Consider the following 16,538-nt stretch of genomic DNA (forward strand, 5'->3'; position numbering starts at 1 on the left):
TAATTTTCTCCCCATCCAGCTGATTATCTCTATATAAATGTTCATAATATTTGGCTGAAATCTCCCCCATTCTTCTTCGTGGTCTCTGTGCATCACACATATGGGCTCTGTGCCTGCGTGGAGCCTCAATTCGGGAAACTTCTATAGCTAAAGAAATTTTGCCAGGAACCCTTCCCCCACCATCCCATTGTGCACACTCCAGCAGGTTCCCGCTCTCTTTGTCGACTGCCACTGTGTTAGTACTCGATCAAAGGGACTTCTCATTTGGACTTTGCTGAGGAGATTTCTCTTTTTTTCACTTCCTTTTTCTTCTAGTTCTTTTCTGCCTTTTACATTTATTCATTTTTAGTTATATTTTATTTTGGTCCTTTGCGATCCTTTGATCACGCAGCGCCTTTGGGTGTATGGCTGTTAAGGCTCCTTTTCAGAAGTGCGTTCATTGTGGGGGAAAGCTTCCACCCATGGACGGTCACTCCTTATGCCTTCTCTCTGTCTGGGCGAAGGTTATATCATGGAGGCTTGTCATCATGGCATGTGGTTTAGCAAGCAAGCGAGGAAGAACCACACTGACAGACTCAAGGCGATTCTTTGGGAGAAGGCGTTGAAGGCATCAGGACCCCCCCTCATCTATGGCATCAGGGTCTGATCAACCAGCAAGTGGGCCCGGAACCTCGGATAAGTGTCCTCGTAAAGAAGCGGTGGAGAAAGAGGTGATCTTGCCTTCCCAGTCAGCTCTGGTTCTAGCCACAGGCTGATCTGATCCTCCTACCCTTGGACTATCCTTGGCAGTTTCTCTTGCTAAGAAATTGTCCAAAAAGGCGAGGTCTTCTCATTCCTCTGAACTGTAGAAGAAAAAGAAAAAAGTGAAGGAGTCAAAAAAGATTGTCTTTCTGGTTAAACCCCCCTCCTCTGACACTAGATTCTCCAATTCCAATGTTTTCCACCCCTTCGTATTAACCTCGGTACTGCCACTGATAGCATCTATTTCAGCAGGGGAGGTAAGAGACTTGACACTGACTCAGGATCGAGGGCATGTTGGCATGGCCCCAAGGCATGCGCATCATGGTGAATTATCCCCACAGTCAGTTGCTCTACCTATTCTCGTAGGGGTGAAGAAGCACCATTTTTTCGACAAACATTGTATAGGGAAAGGTCTCATTCCCCCCATTCTGATTGGGAGCGTGGATTGGACTGTTTTTTTTTCCTCCAGACCGTCGCCACGAGTGGGACAATTGGAATTATTATTGACTTCATCCCTATCCTTATGGACACTATGTCTACTCGGGAGCTTATCGGCACCTTTGGAAGATTTCATCATCCGCTACAATGTCAAGATCACCGGTTATGGAGACCTTTATGCCGCTGATGCCTTCTCCACCAGTTGTGAGGGAACCTCCATTGTTGCCAGTGCCTGCTCCATGGTGTCAGTTGCCTCACCTTCAGCAGCCGGTTCATGAGACTTCTGATAGGCAGAAAGTCGATGAACACAGGCCGTCGTCTCCGCTTCTGCAAGCTGAGTCACGTAAGCCCGATGACCATAATGCTCAGAGCGGCTCTTCCTGCTCCCCTAAGGAGGAATACCAGTCTGACTCAGCTTCAGTGTCATCCGTTGCACTGTCACTTTCATCACCTGACGGCATGGTAGGCTCTCAAGACCCATCTTCACCTTCGGAAGATATGGGTCATTTTGCTGAACAAGTGTCTAGGATGGCCCAGTCACTTGGACTTGAGACTCAACAACCTGTGAAGAGAGTTAAGGATCCAGTATTTGATGTTCTCCATACTGACTCTAGCACTCCAGTTGCCATTCCATTTCTTTCCATGTTTTTGCAAATGATACAGCTTTCATGGAAAGCACTGTCTTCCATGACTCTGACCTCTAAAAGTCTAGAAACCATGTATAGGATCCAGGAGAAAGATGCAAGGTTTTTGTTCACTTACCCTTTGCCCAATTCGGTTATTGTGGAGTCATCACAAGGCAAGTCTCATCGAGTTAATTCCTCGGGCAGGCATATCTACTCCTGTGCAAGTATATCTACTCCTCTGCTTCCCTTGGACTATGGGTTACAAATTATCAAGCAACTATTGCTCGGTACCAGCTCTTTTTGTGGGATAAGATTAGCTCCCTGTGTGACTACCTTCCAGATGATCACCGTGAACTGGCACGAGTGTTTCAGTATGAGGCCATGAAGGTAGTGAGACAACAAATTAACAATGCCAGGCAACAAACCGATTGTGACGCAAAAGCCATGGTGGGGGCTATTGCACTCCACAGACATGCCTGGTTGAGGTTGGTGGGCCTTACACAGGAGGTGCGTTCTCGAATTGAGGATCTTCCCTTTGACGGTGAAGGTTTATTTAATTCCAAGACCAAAAAGGCCATGGACGCTATTCAGAAAGCCAAGACTAAGGCAAGGAAGATGGGTCTGTTTCAGGTTCAACCACCTTTTAGACATTTCTGTTGGTACCTCTAGTTGGCTTTTCCCCAGGCTCAATGTCCTCTGGATCGACCACTGTGACAAAACCAAGGCTCCTAGCAGAAGTGCCAATTTGCTTCAGTGTCACGTTTCCAGCCTTCTGGTAGGAGATCGGACTATGCTAAGAAACAACATCTTTGACAGTCCTCTTCCACTGCGCCTCCTCCAGGACCACGCTTCTCTTTTTGGATCCCATCTCGCAGCCTTTTTTTCCAGCATAGCAGAGAATAACAATGGATTCTTGGGTTCTGGCTATTATTTGTCAAGTTTACAGAGTCGAGTTTGATGTTCCTCCTTTCTCAGGCATCACAACTGCACCTTCATCTCCAGTGCTTCTAGAGGAGGTAGACAAGCTCCTTTTGAAGGGTGTAATCAAGCCGGTCCCTCTGTTGGAAATCCACAAGGGTTTCTATTCCCAATATTTCATAGTGCTCAAAAAGGGTGGTGGGCTTCGCCCAATCCCAGATCTCAGAGTGGTCAATGCATTAATTCCACCCAGAAATTTCAGAATGACAACATTGACTTTGATCCTATTTATTTATTTATTTATTTATTTCATTTCTATACCGCCCAATAGCCGACGCGCTCTGGGCGGTTCACAAAAATTAAAACCAAACAACACACAATAAAACAATTTAAAATATATAGAACATTAAAACCACAATATAACAATACAACCACAATAAAACCTAGCAGCAGTGCAAGAGTTTAAAATACAGATTTAAAACAGCAAAGATAAAAATTTAGAAAGCTAAAATGCTAAAATGCCTGGGAAAATAAAAAGGTCTTCACCTGGCGCCAAAAGGAATACAATGTAGGCGCCAGGCGAACCTCACTAGGGAGCTCATTCCAGAGCCAGGGTGCCACAGCAGAAAAAGCCCTCCTCCTAGTAGCCACCCGCCTCACTTCCTTTGGCAGCGGCTCACAGAGAAGGGCCGCTGATGATGATCTTAAGGTCCGGGCAGGCACATATGGGAGGAGGCGATCCTTCAGGTAATCTGGCCCCAAGCCGTTAAGGGCTTTGAATGTTAACACCAGCACTTTGAATCGGACCCGGAAATGGACTGGCAGCTAGTGCAGCTGGAAAAGTACTGGCGTAATATGAGCTCGCAGGCCAGTCCCTGTTAACAATCTTGCTGCCCTATTTTGGACCAGCTGAAGTTTCCGGACCGTTTTCAAAGGCAGCCCCACGTATAACGCATTGCAGTAATCCAGACGAGAAGTTATCAGAGCATGGATAACTGTAGCTAGGCTCTCTCTGTCCAGATAAGGGCGTAGTTGGTATACCAGCCTAAGCTGATAAAAAGTGCTCCGTGCCACTGAGTTCACCTGTGCCTCAAGTGACAGTTCTGGATCCAAGAGCACCCCCAAACTACAAACCTGATCCTTTAGGGGGAGTGCAACCCCCTCCAGAACAGGTTGAATATCACCTAGCCGGGCAGACGAACCACCCACTAACAGTACCTCCGTCTTGTCTGGATTGAGTTTCAGTTTATTAGCCCTCATCCAGTCCATTACCGTGCCCAGGCACTGATTCAAAACAGCCACTGCCTCCCCTGGTTTTGATGAGAAAGAGAGGTAGAGCTGGGTGTCGTCCACATATTGATGGCACCTCAGCCCACACCTCCGGATAACCTCCCCCAGCGGTTTCATGTAGATGTTAAACAGCATGGGGGATAAAACAGAGCCCTGTGGAACCCCATGGCACAATTGCCATGGCACAGAGCAATAATCCCCCAGCACCACCTTCTGGAATCGGCCATCCAAGTAGGAGCGGAACCACTGTAGTGCAGTGCCTCCAACTCCTAACCCAGACAACCTATCCAGAAGGATACCATGGTTGATGGTATCGAAGGCCGCTGAGAGGTCCAGGAGAATCAACAGGGTGGCACTCCCCCTGTTCCTCTCCCGGCAGAGGTCATCCCACAGGGCGACCAAAGCAGTTTCCGTTCCAAAACCAGGCCTGAAGCCCGATTGAAATGGATCTAGATCATCCGTTTCATTCAAGAGTGCCTGGAGCTGTCCTACAACCACCCACTCAAGCACCTTGCCCAGGAAGGGGATGTTGGCCACTGGCATCCTACCCTTGCTGCAGAGAGGAGATTGGTTCGCAACCACTGATCTAAAGGATGTGTATTTTCATATTGCAGTAGAGGAGTTCAGCCAGCGTTTTCTCCGCTTTGCAGTTGACAGTCTTGCTTACCAGTTCAGGGTGCTACCCTTTGGGCTCGCTATGGCTCCACAGGTCTTCATGAAATACATGGCTGTGTATGTGGCCCTCTCAGACTTCAGGGGGTCCAGATCTGTCCCTACTTTGACGATTTGCTTCTAGTTGCCCAGTAAAAGAGCTGCTTGCAGAAGGTTGTTCTGCTTATTCTGGATCTGCTGAAAGACCTCGGCTTGTGCGTGAATGTGGAGAAGCCGGTTTTGGTGCCATCCCAAGTTGTCCAATTTATCAGGGCCTTCACAGATTCTCTGGAGGGGCGGTCGTTCTCTTCCTTGAGATTGGGCACTGCTCCTAGTAAAGCTTGCAACAGACGTACAGGTTTGCCGTACCATGCAGGCCCAGATGGTACAGAAATTGCTCAGCCTGATGGTGGCTACAACAGCGGTGGTCCCTTATACCCACGTTCGCATGAAGGCATTGCAAACTGTTTCATCAGGACATTCAACCTAGGGCAGGATGCACAGAAAGTCAGGTTACAGCTCCCTTCCATTCTCAGGGCTTGGTTTTGCCAGTGGACAGTGGTATCCAACTTCCTACAAGGTTTGCCTTTCCAGCTTCCCATTCCGACATTAACAGTCATGACAGACGTCTTGATGCTAGGATGGGGCCCTCGCTGCAGACACGTTAAGGTGCAAGGTCAGTGGTCAAAGACATAGGCAAACAGTCACATCAATGGTGTAGAGCTTCTTGCTGTTGACAACTCCTTGAAGGCTTTCAAGATGGTCATCTGTGGCCACCACATCTAGATTGCTTCCGACAACATGACAGTTGTGTTTCACCTCAACAAACAAGGAGGGACTCACTCGATAGTTGATTCAGCTTTCAATACAGATCTTTGGTGTATCGCTCAGGCCATCGACTTTACTGCGATACATATTATGGGCACAGACCTTAGCCGACCATCTGAGTTGCTCCTTCCCAGACTCCCATGAATGGGAGCTCAATCCAAGTGTCCGCAACTGTTTGTTTCACCAATGGGGTTGCCCCTCTATGGACTTGTTCGCACCCGAGAAATACGCAGTGTGCTGCAGGTTCTGCAGCCGAGCAGGCAGAGGCGCATGGTCTCTTGGAGTCACATTTGCCTGGAACTGAAGCAGATGCTTCCTCTATATGTTTCCACCATTCCCTCTTCTCACCTGGGTGATAGCAAAGCTGGGGGAGGACGATGCAGAGGGCATCCTGATTGCAACATGGTGGCCCAGGCAGCCCTGGTTTGCCAAACTCCTGCACTGGTCCAACGCAGGGCTTTGGCGTTCTATGAAACTAGAGCAGAGTCAGTTCGTTGTTGCCGGTGTTTGTTCATCTGCTGTGGGGGCTCTAAGGAAGGGCTTCCCATCTCCTTGAAGCATTTGGCGTCCTGGGTAGTACAAGCTATTAAACTGTCTTATGAACTGGAATGCTTGGATTTGCCTAGTTCGGTGACGGTGCATTCGACTAGAGCAGTAGCGACATCAGTGGTGTTTGAGAGAAGATTGTCGATACCAGATGTTTGTCAGACTGCAACCTGGCCCACCCCTTCCACCTTTGTGAAGTATTATCAACGTTCAAGCTCGTAGAGACTGCTGCTTCGGCAGGACGGTGCTGTCAGAGGTACTTAGATGATGACACTGACCCACCTCCTGGTATGTAAGTGTCAAGGGCTCCTTGGAGGGCACTCAGTCTAATCCAGTAGCCAAGTCCAGACACAGACAAAGGGATTCTTTTCAAAGCTTTATTCTTCTTTTACAACTTAACAGCTCTACAGGTAGCAACTAGATCTGAGCAGCAGCATCCCTATGCCCTAAGTTAGAACAGTTGGTCCCCGTTTGAAGGGCATTTACTGGCAGACCCCTGAATATAAGGACTAGGGAGAATCCCTCCCCTTTTCCCTTGGATCCTCTGGGCGCAACCGTTCTTTGAGCACGAACCATTTGGCGCCGCTCTCTGCGTCTGCGCTGCGCATCCCCCCCCCCCCAGTCTGCTATCTGTGCTGAGTCACTCCCTGGACTGCTTTCTAAACTAGGAATGTGGGTGGGAGGAAGCTCCGTCAGCTGTTGGTCCTGGGAAAACAGCAGCGCGCTCCTCTCCCGAAGGAGCGACTGCTCTTCCTCAGCATCAGAACTACTCTGGGATTCTATGGGCTCAGTGTCCACCCTGACAGTAAGCTTGTTATTCATCCATATGTGTGATGCACAGAGACCATGAAGAGGAAAGTCAGGTTGCTTACCTGTAACTGGAGTTCTTCAAGTGGTCATCTGTGCATTCACACAACCCATCCACCACCCTGCTTCGTTGTCAATGTCATGCTTGGTGTTGGTACTGAGGCCCTTGATTTATAAGTGGGCCACAATTGGCGGTCTCCTTGGAACTGAGGGATTGAGTGGGAACCCGCTGGAGTGTGCACAATGGGATGGTGGGGGAGGAGTTCCTGCCAAAATTTCCTGAGCTACAGAAGTTCCTGGATTGAGGCTCTGGGCAGGTGCAGAGCCCATATGTGTGAATGCACAGATGACCACTCGAATAACTCCAGTTACAGGTAAGTAACCTGACTTTTCTTCTTCATCGAATGTTCTTTCCCCTGAATCTATGTACAAACTTCTGATTATATTTTTCTATTGTCTTTTCTTTACTCTATTGGCTAGCAATTTAGACCCCTTCCCATCAAATGCATAATATTTTTGTTTCATAGAAAGCATACTTATCATTGTTTTATCTATATTAAGTAAATTCAGCTCTGTGTGTTTCTTTCCATTTCCCTCCTGATTGTTTGTGAACCTGTAATCTGATAATCTGCAGTTAATTTTTCTAATTCCTGTTCAAGTGTTTGTTCTTGTTCTCTTCTGTTTTCTGATGTAACTCATTTCTTTAATACATATTCCTAGAATCACTGCCTTCATAGCTTCCCATCTAACTTCCTCCCTAATTTCATCAGATGAATTATCAGAAACATCAGTTTGTATCCCCTCTCTAATATGTTCCATAGACTGTGATTGAGTTAATAGATATGAATTAAATTTCCATTCTGTAAATGATTTATTTTTAAATTGAGATTTAAAATGAAGTGTTACTGAACATGATCTCTTACTTTAATTTGACCAATATCTATTTTTTCCACCTTCTGCAAGAAATGTGGGGATACTAAAAGCATGTCTAAATGTGAAAAAGTTCCATGGGGTCTGGAATAAAAAGTATAATTAAATTCCCCTGGACTATCCTCTGCCCATACATCTCTAAGGTCATATTTATGGATTACATTATTAAATTTAACTGCTTGGGATGTTTATGTACAGCTTGAATATTACCTATAGGGCTCCAAATCTCTCTGTCCGATGCCTCTGGGTGTACCCCTTGAAGTTTCCAGTTAACATCTCCTCCTATTACAATAGCTGTCTTCATAAATTTCTTTAATTTTTTCAGTACTTTATGCATAAAGTGTAATTGGTTAACATTGGGTGATAATGTTAACCAATTACACTTGGTTAACATAATTACACCGTAAACGGAGCCAAAGGTGACCGAATCCTGCTTGTTCAGAAGTTCTTCTGCAAAAATATATCTTCCTTCCTTATCTTGTAACACTCTATGTGGAGTAAAATCCAGTTCACTATCAAATAATAGCCCCACTCCCCTTGATTTCCCAGACCCTGGAGCTAAATTGGCTATTAAGAAAGCCATCTCTAAGTTTTGCTTTATGTGTTTCTTCGAGCATAAGGACTGTAGGTTTTTAATCTTTTATTACCTTAAACAGCCATGTCAGTTTAATAGTGTTTACCATTCCTTTTATATTTAGAGTTGTTACTCTGATTTCTTTAACCATTATACCTTAGTAAACAATTCAAGCATAGAACTTCTCTGTTGTTAAAAAATACTAAACATCCATAATAAAGCCGGAAGAATCTACCCTCCTCTGTCTTCATCCCCCCTTTATCCCACTTCAACAAGACCAGTAAAAGAAAAAAAGAGAGAAAGGGGCAGCAAAGCTAACAAGAAGCAGCTTCTGCCTTTGCGAGTACGCCTGGGATCAGCCATCTTAACTCTAATACCTTTACACTGCCAAAAGAGTCAAAAAGCTGCACCAGCGCTGCTTTATAGTGTTTTTACTCAGCAACAAAATACAAAAATATATCAAAAAAACACAAAACTTAAGCTCAGTAGGAGTGGATAATCCAATTATTAACATATAAGTTGGCCATACTAAACGAGAGCCACCCCCAACCCTTTACATTTCAAAGCTACTTTAACATCACCCAAATTATTTTAACTTCTGTAAATACCTCAGTGCAGATACTCCCCCCTTATTAAAAATAATTCACTCAACAGTATATCAGACCTCAACTACAGGTTTAGTCTATACAACAAATACACAGTTTCTCATCTCCTTCTGCTTGGTAATGCACGCAAAGCTCTGATTAGCGCATCTTCTGAGGCTGGTCTCTGAAATCGTGATTTATTCGGTTGCTTTCTCCTAACAGTTTCCCATCTTCATTATCTGTATCACATTCATCCTCTATCTTTTCCAGCTCTGCTTCATTTATATCCTCTGGGAGGTCTAAATTCAAGATCTTCAGAATACCAGCAGCTTCTTTTAATGATGCTGCAATGTATGTTGTGCACTTACATGAGACTAACAAATGAAAAGGAAAACCCCTGTGATAATGGATACCAGCTTCTTGTAATCTCAATGTAAATGGTCTAAATTATCTTCTTCTTTGTACATTTTCCTGAAGAATCTGCAGTGGTGTATCTGTAAACTTTACTTCCTTTAATTCACTAATCTTTTTCAAAAACTCCTCTTTCTTGGAGTACCTGACAAATCTCATTATTATGTCCCTTGGATTTGTAGTATCTTTCCATCTGGGTCCTAGTGCTCTATATATGCTCTTCCCAAATAATTTACTTCAGTAGATAAATTAGGCACCAAAGAGGATAGCCATATTTTAAAAAATTCTTTAATGTTCCCTCCTACCACTTCTTCATCCACACCACGGATTCATAGGTTTAAAAGTCTGTTTCTGTTCTCCATCTGCTCCAGTTGTGTGTTTATCTCTAAATTAGTTTTACAGAGGCTTTTTAGCTTTTTTTCATGGTGTCCTGTTGTTTCCTACATTACAGAAGCATTTTTTTCTGTTATTTTTAGTTGTGAGCTGAAAATGCTAAATTTGTTATCCAAAGCTTTCCCAATGCTGTCTGTGATTTCTTGTTTAAGTAATGTAAATTGCTGTATAATTTCTTCCTTTATCACAGTTGCAATCACCTCGTTTGAGATCGAGCCCCCCTTCTGTTGGCTTTCCTTATCTGGTTTGGAAGTTATAGGCACCATTCTAACTGTGTCAAGATCACACCCCCGCCACACAGAAGATTTATTAAGTCCAATATTTCTCTCACCACCCCAAGCGTTGTTTCTGTCATTTCTGTTTCCGTTCACTCCCTGTGGGTTTCTCCTTCAGAAGATAATGGTTTGAGGTCTTTTTATAGGCGGTTTCTGCTTGAATTCTGGGAGGTTCTGAGGATCAGGTTGAAGAGCTCTTGCCTTATGCCACCATCCTATATCCATGCTAGCTCCGCATGCTTCTCTTCTAAGTTAACAGTTTTAAGAACACCAGAGAATTATATATAATATCAATCCAAACACAAAAGGAAGTATCAGCATTGAATTACTTGAGATCTTTCATTTAAGACTAGTTTTAAGCCTATTGCCTTCTTAGCATCAACAAATAATAATAAAAATATTGGAGTTATAGACTTTTGAGACTGACTAATAATGTTAAATCTATATATTTTGACTTTTATAAAGTCCATTTGATGACAGTGCGTATGTTTGGAAAGAAACTGTGCAAACTGGCAGCTGAAAGCTTGTAACGAATAATTAACTAAGATATAGATCTATATAATTCTACTTTAGAATTGTTCTTTCTAGATTTAGTAATCACTATCACTTTAGCCTCATTTCATTTTACTGGTGAATCTATGGGGGACAGACATTTTATTTCATTTTGATAGCATCTAGAACTTATTGATGTCCAGGGGTATCAACAGAGAGCGCTTTACAGAGCATTTCCATCTTTCAAAAAAAAATCTGTAGCTTCCATTGACTATCAGATATATAGTTTTGGATCCAAACTGTAAGGCTGGATTTAAAGAACCATGAACAGCAGGAAAATAGCTGCTAGCTCTGTTCTGTAAATGCTTAAAAGTTCACTCAGTGCTATTATAGTATAGTTTCTATAGCAGCTATCCAGGCTTCAGCTTGTGCAAGAGACTGCACAAGCTGATGTACAAACAGGTGTATTCCAAAATGGGGAATTGTGTTTGACTTGGGAGCAGCAGAACAAACAATATGAGGAGGGACTTAGTCTGGTAGATCATGGAAATGCAGTGGACATAATATATCTTTATTTGACCAAGCATTTGATGAAGTCTCCCATGATACCCTTGTTGACAAGGTGGTAAGATGTGGACAGGCTGATAATATTGTTAGGTAGGTCCACAGCTGGTTAAACAACTATACTCCACAGATTGCTCATTAATGACTCTGCATCACCCTGGACAGAGGTCTCGAGTGGAGTGCCCTAGGGCTCTGCCCTAGGCCCTGTGCTGCTCAATATTTTTTATAAATGACTTGGATGAAGGAGCAGAGGTTTCCGACTGATATGGCGGGCTCTCCTGTTGAAACTCTGGTTGATCTGTGGAATGCAGAAATGACGCAGGTGGTTGACACGATTGCTCCTGAGCGCCTTCTCCTGAGTAGAGCTCGTACTGCTCCGTGGTACACCCTGGAGCTGAGAGCGATGAGAGCATTTGCTAGGCACTTCCAGAATAAAATTTCTTGCATCTGTCGGGACTTGGACTCCAGTGTTATAGCAGGTGAATCTGGTGAGGTATCCAGAGCACTGCCTTGTCCTGTTCTCCTGGGTGAGTTTCAGTTGGCACAGCTTGAGGACATTGACAAGGTGCTTGGACAGGTTCGTGCAACCACTTCCGTACTGGATCCTTGTCCCTCTTGGCTTATAAAAACTGGCAGGGAAGGGACAGCTGGCTGGGACGGGGAGATGATAAATGCCTCCTTGCAAGAGGGAGTGGTTCCAGGCTGCCTCAAAGAGGCGCTGGTGAGACCACTCCTGAAGAAACCCTCCCTGGGCCCGGAAAATCTTAATACTTTTAGACCAGTGGCAAATGTTCCTTTCCTGGGCAGGGTCCTTGAGCAGGTGGTTGCCAGCCAGCTCCAGACACTTGAATGAGACCAATTATCTAGATCCATTTTAGTTGGGGCTCAAGCCAAGTTTTGGCATGGAAACAGCCTTGGTCGCCCTGTGTGATGACTTTCGTTGGGAGAGAGATGGGTGGGGCCGGGGGGGGGGACTATGACTTTTAACCTATAAAGCCTTACATGGCTTGGGACCGCAATACCTGATGGCACGCCTCTCCCGAAATGAACCTACCCTTATGCTACGTTCAGCATCTAAGGTCCTCCTCTGAGTGCCTCCTCCAAGGGAAGCTCAGAAGGCAGCAACAAGGGAGAGGGCCTTCTCAGTGGTGCCCCCCCATCTGTGGAACGAGCTCCCCAATAAGGTCCACCTGGCGCCAACATTATTATCTTTTTGGCACCAGATTAAGACATCTCTCTTTTCCCAGGCATTTGGCAGCACATGATGAGTTTTGATCAGTCCTGGATGTGTCTTTAGTTATGACTGACAGTTCAAAGTTGTTTTTAGTTACATGTTGTTTGTGTATATTTTCTGTGCGCTTTTATGTAAATGGCTTTTAAACTTTTTATATTATATTTAATGTTTTAACTTCTGTAAACTGCCCAGAGAGCTATGGGGTGGTACAGAAATGTAGTAGCAGTAGTATAATTAATAATAACAACAACAACAAGAAGCTGTAACTGCTGCTTGTTTATCTGGTTCACAGAAAGTATTTGATCTGTAAAACGGACAGTAGGACAGCCAAGGTGTCTGTCCTGGCTACCTATAGTAGCTGTGTGTGGCTGAATCCCTGTCCAAATTCCAGTCACCTAAAGCATGCAAATGTTACTGTAACTTAAGGGAAAGGGCAGAAAATGATACTTCATTATCCAGATTTTGAAAATTGCTGATAATATGGAATTCCATTGGCATCTGTGCTGAATATCTTCTGTCATGTTTATGCTTTTTGGATTGAGGGAGATTGGCAACAACAAAAGCATCACAGTTTACAATTTTGAAAACATTTTTTGTTTAGTCATAGAAGGAATTGGGATTGATATAATCTCTCTGAAAAACTATTTATTAACACAAGACAAATACCCTTAATATATATTCTGAAATGTAACAGGTACCACATCTTAGTTTTTTTTTTACTTGGCTATGACCTTCTTCATTATACAACTCTTACCAAGAAATGTATAGGTATTGTATAGATTTTATGAGTCTCCTTTAAGCACACCCTTGATTTGTCACCACCTGCATTATTTCCCAAATATTCTGCATGGAGCAGGTGATAGGCTGTTATTTCACAGAGCCCACGAGAAAGGAATTGCTAAAAATGAGAACATGTTACTTCCAATTTTATCTCTCCCAGAGGCAGTCCAACACACTTTAAATTATGCTTCCCAAGTGCACTCCTAATTTAGATTTAATAAGACTGGTTAGAAATGTGAAGTGCATACCAGCTGCTGCTTATTGAATTCATGTGGAGATTACCAAGTGTTTTTAATAAACCAAACTATTACAATTGATAAACTTTTCTGGGTCTGTTTTTGTTGCAATCCTTTGTATGCTGTTGAACTCCTAAATGAAGCTAATCCTGAATTAAAACCATACAATTGTAAAGTGGATTAGGTATGTCCAAGAATCAAACAATTAACTCAACAGCAACTTCAAATTTTAGTTAGGTGTCTCAGTAAGGGTTTGTTTCAGAATGGGGTGGGGAGACTGGTGGTGAGTATTGAGGAGCAAATCCAACATGTAGCAATTAATCTGGGGGAATAGTTCATGGCAAATTGTGGTATAAATGAAGAGGACTAGGAACCAGTAGATCTAGTGCTGCACTCACAATGGCAAGGTGATAAAATACGATTGGTCAGGATGGTAGTTAAAAGCCAGAAGATTGGTTCATTAAAAGGCTGGTAGAGACAAAAGAGATGCAGAGAGGTCCAGAGCCAGAAGCCGGTTCCAAGGATGAAGCTGAGATTTAGACTGAAAAGGAGAAAAGAGAGGTGGTGCAGAAGAAGGAGTAAGCAAGCTGCATCGTTAACCAAAGTTATTATCACTGCTATTTAAAAACAAGCAGAAACATCAATAGTCCTTGCCCAGAGGGTTTATGGTGTTAGGACTGAGTCAGCCTTTGTAACAAGAGTGTTTGTAATGTGTGTACCACTACTGCAGTCATATATGCTGTCAGATATGAAGAAATTTGACAAGCACCTTTGCCACATAAAGTGTGAATTATCCCTTAGTTGAATGGGCCTTAGTTGGTTAGAAGATAGGGTTTAATAAAGTGAAGTGAGGGAGAGTTCAGCTGGTAGCAAAATCATATAAAAGCTTTGTTTTCTGGGTAGAGAGGTGTGCAAAACTGAGGAAGTGATTTCTTGCTGGGGATGGGTGTATTCCGGACTATTTCTGGTCCCTGTCAGTTTCACATGTATGCAATTGTAAATCCATTCCATCCAATTCCCCATCAGTCTGCAATTTAAAAAAAATGCATGAAAATCTGATTTTATTTTCATATGCAATTTCCCCTGATATATAGTTTTGTATGCAACGTTCCCTAACATACACATTTTTGCATGCAGTGTTTGAGCTGAGAATTGCATTACAACATGTAGAGAATTATGCAGTCTGAAGGATAACTATGTTCCAATATACATATTAATCTAGGAAGTGCAAATTAGGTCACTTCATTTTAAAATGTGAATGAAAAATATTCTCCCCACCCTATTTGTTACCCAGGTAAGGAATTACCAAGACTACGCTGCTGTTATACTAAGGGTTAGATGTTACTACACAACAGTCAATATGTGTCGGGGGAAGAGGTTAAAAGAGCTTGAAATAACCTGTCTTTATCAATACAGGGTGTGCAACTATACCCAGCAGGATCCAGGTGCAAGAACCTGAGTTTAAACCCTTTTCTTATTTTTCTTTGACTAATATGGTATCTTAATATTTTGATTTGTACCATTGTGGCTGAACCATAATCTTGTACAAGACAAATGGGAGGAAATACACCTACTACATGTACAATCCCATTATAACTACTTAGTATAGCATGTCGAAGTTGCAGACTTGTGATGCTGTAGCAGTTTCTGCTATGGCCCAAGAATCCTTAGTATGCAAAGAGTTATCATCAATCCTATCTCATTTCTGTAAAACCACTATATCATTTCTGATTATGATGGGTGCTGCTAGTCCCATGCTGCACTGGTAAAACATCTATTGCCTCATGCTGCCCTTATGATGCTGCACCAGTACACCAGTTCTTGCACCTGAGTGTAGACACTTATTTATCAGTGCAGAAGCTCATCGAATTCAGGCAGAGGGCTCTTGGAACTCCTAGTCTTAATCTTGCTTTGATTGAGATGTATGTTTTAGTATCCCTGTAAGATTTCTGCATGGCATCTGGGACTAGCATACTGTAACTGGATGCAATCCTCTGCATTTGCTCTTTTATTTTTCATTTTGATACCCTCACATTTTTATCTTCCCCCAGCTATTTTAATTTCTTATATCACAGGAAGATTTATTTGGGGGGATATGTACTTCCAGTGAGATACAAAATACTCCTGAGTTTAACCCTGATCACATTTTCATGTTCTATATTGCTTTAGCCCACATACAGTGGCCACAATCCAGCTAAGATAAATCCCTCCTAAGTCCCACTGATTTGAGTGGAAAAGATTTAACTCTTCCTTTTGAAATCAGTAGGACTTCAAGATGGTTAATGTTGGCAGGATTGTGTTCTTTATTTTAAAATAATGCTTCATTTTTCAGGTCGTCTTAACTGGTGGTCCACAGTATGTACAAGCTGTAAACGGCTTCTTCCATTGGCGACAACAGGTGATGGAAACTGCTTATTACATGCTGCTTCTCTGGGTAAGTCTTGTCTTCTGATAATAGCAATCCATTTTGAAATACTAGCATAATGGTCTGTTTTATTTTTAATGTTTACATCCCACCTTTTTACAAATGAAGAAAACTCACATGGACATGATATGGAAGTGAAAAGACCTAATGGTGTATAAATAGGCTGTTAAGGAAGTTCCTTTTATCCATGACGGCTAGCTATACTAAGTTCAGTGTGGTCCAATAAGCAGCAGGTTGGACTAGGATCTGAGAGATCTAGGTACAATTCTCTGGTCATCCATAGACTCGCCAAATAACTTTAAGGAACTTATAGCTTCAGTTCTCTGCCTCACATAGTTGTTGTGAGCTTCAGTGAGATAAGGAAATATTACCTTTTTTAGATGTCAAGATAGAACGGGCTGAATTGAAATAAAATGTTCCATTTTCTCCCCTTCAGTTATATTGGATATCTCACTGGTCAGTACAGTTTGATGGATGACAGAAGCTTCACCAGTTTGCTTGCTAAGATGAAGGTGCAACAACAAATTACACTTTTAACTTGTAGGAGCCAGCATATGATACCCATAAAATGTTTAGTCTGATATAGGCAAAGATTCCATTTTAATAGGATTGTATCCACAACAGAAGTGTAGGCTCAGGTCTGAGTCTTCAGGGACATTTATAGTTCATTTTATATTTATGTCCATCTTTGGGTTTCATGCATCCATTTCACTGCTTTATTTACTTAGTATTAGTGTAAAAAGTTGTAGCCCTGTAATCCGTAATGAGAGACAGGGAAGGATGGAAGAACCAATA

The 16,538-nt window shown here is 42.9% G+C and overlaps 1 protein-coding gene across 3 annotated transcripts in view; it reads left to right on the forward strand.

The window, feature by feature from the left end:
* Window positions 1–16,538, forward strand: part of OTUD7A (OTU deubiquitinase 7A) — a 213,649-nt gene that overhangs the window by 159,050 nt on the left and 38,061 nt on the right. For all 3 annotated transcript variants that reach the window (XM_084816691.1, XM_084816692.1, XM_084816690.1), the window contains one exon: window positions 15,651–15,752. In XM_084816691.1, the coding sequence (XP_084672817.1) occupies window positions 15,651–15,752 (102 nt within the window). The remainder of the gene's footprint in view (window positions 1–15,650; window positions 15,753–16,538) is intronic.

The sequence above is a fragment of the Heloderma suspectum genome, chromosome 11 (genome assembly GCF_057233095.1).
Source record: "Heloderma suspectum isolate Gila_16-S chromosome 11, 16-S_ref, whole genome shotgun sequence".
NCBI lineage: Eukaryota > Metazoa > Chordata > Lepidosauria > Squamata > Helodermatidae > Heloderma > Heloderma suspectum.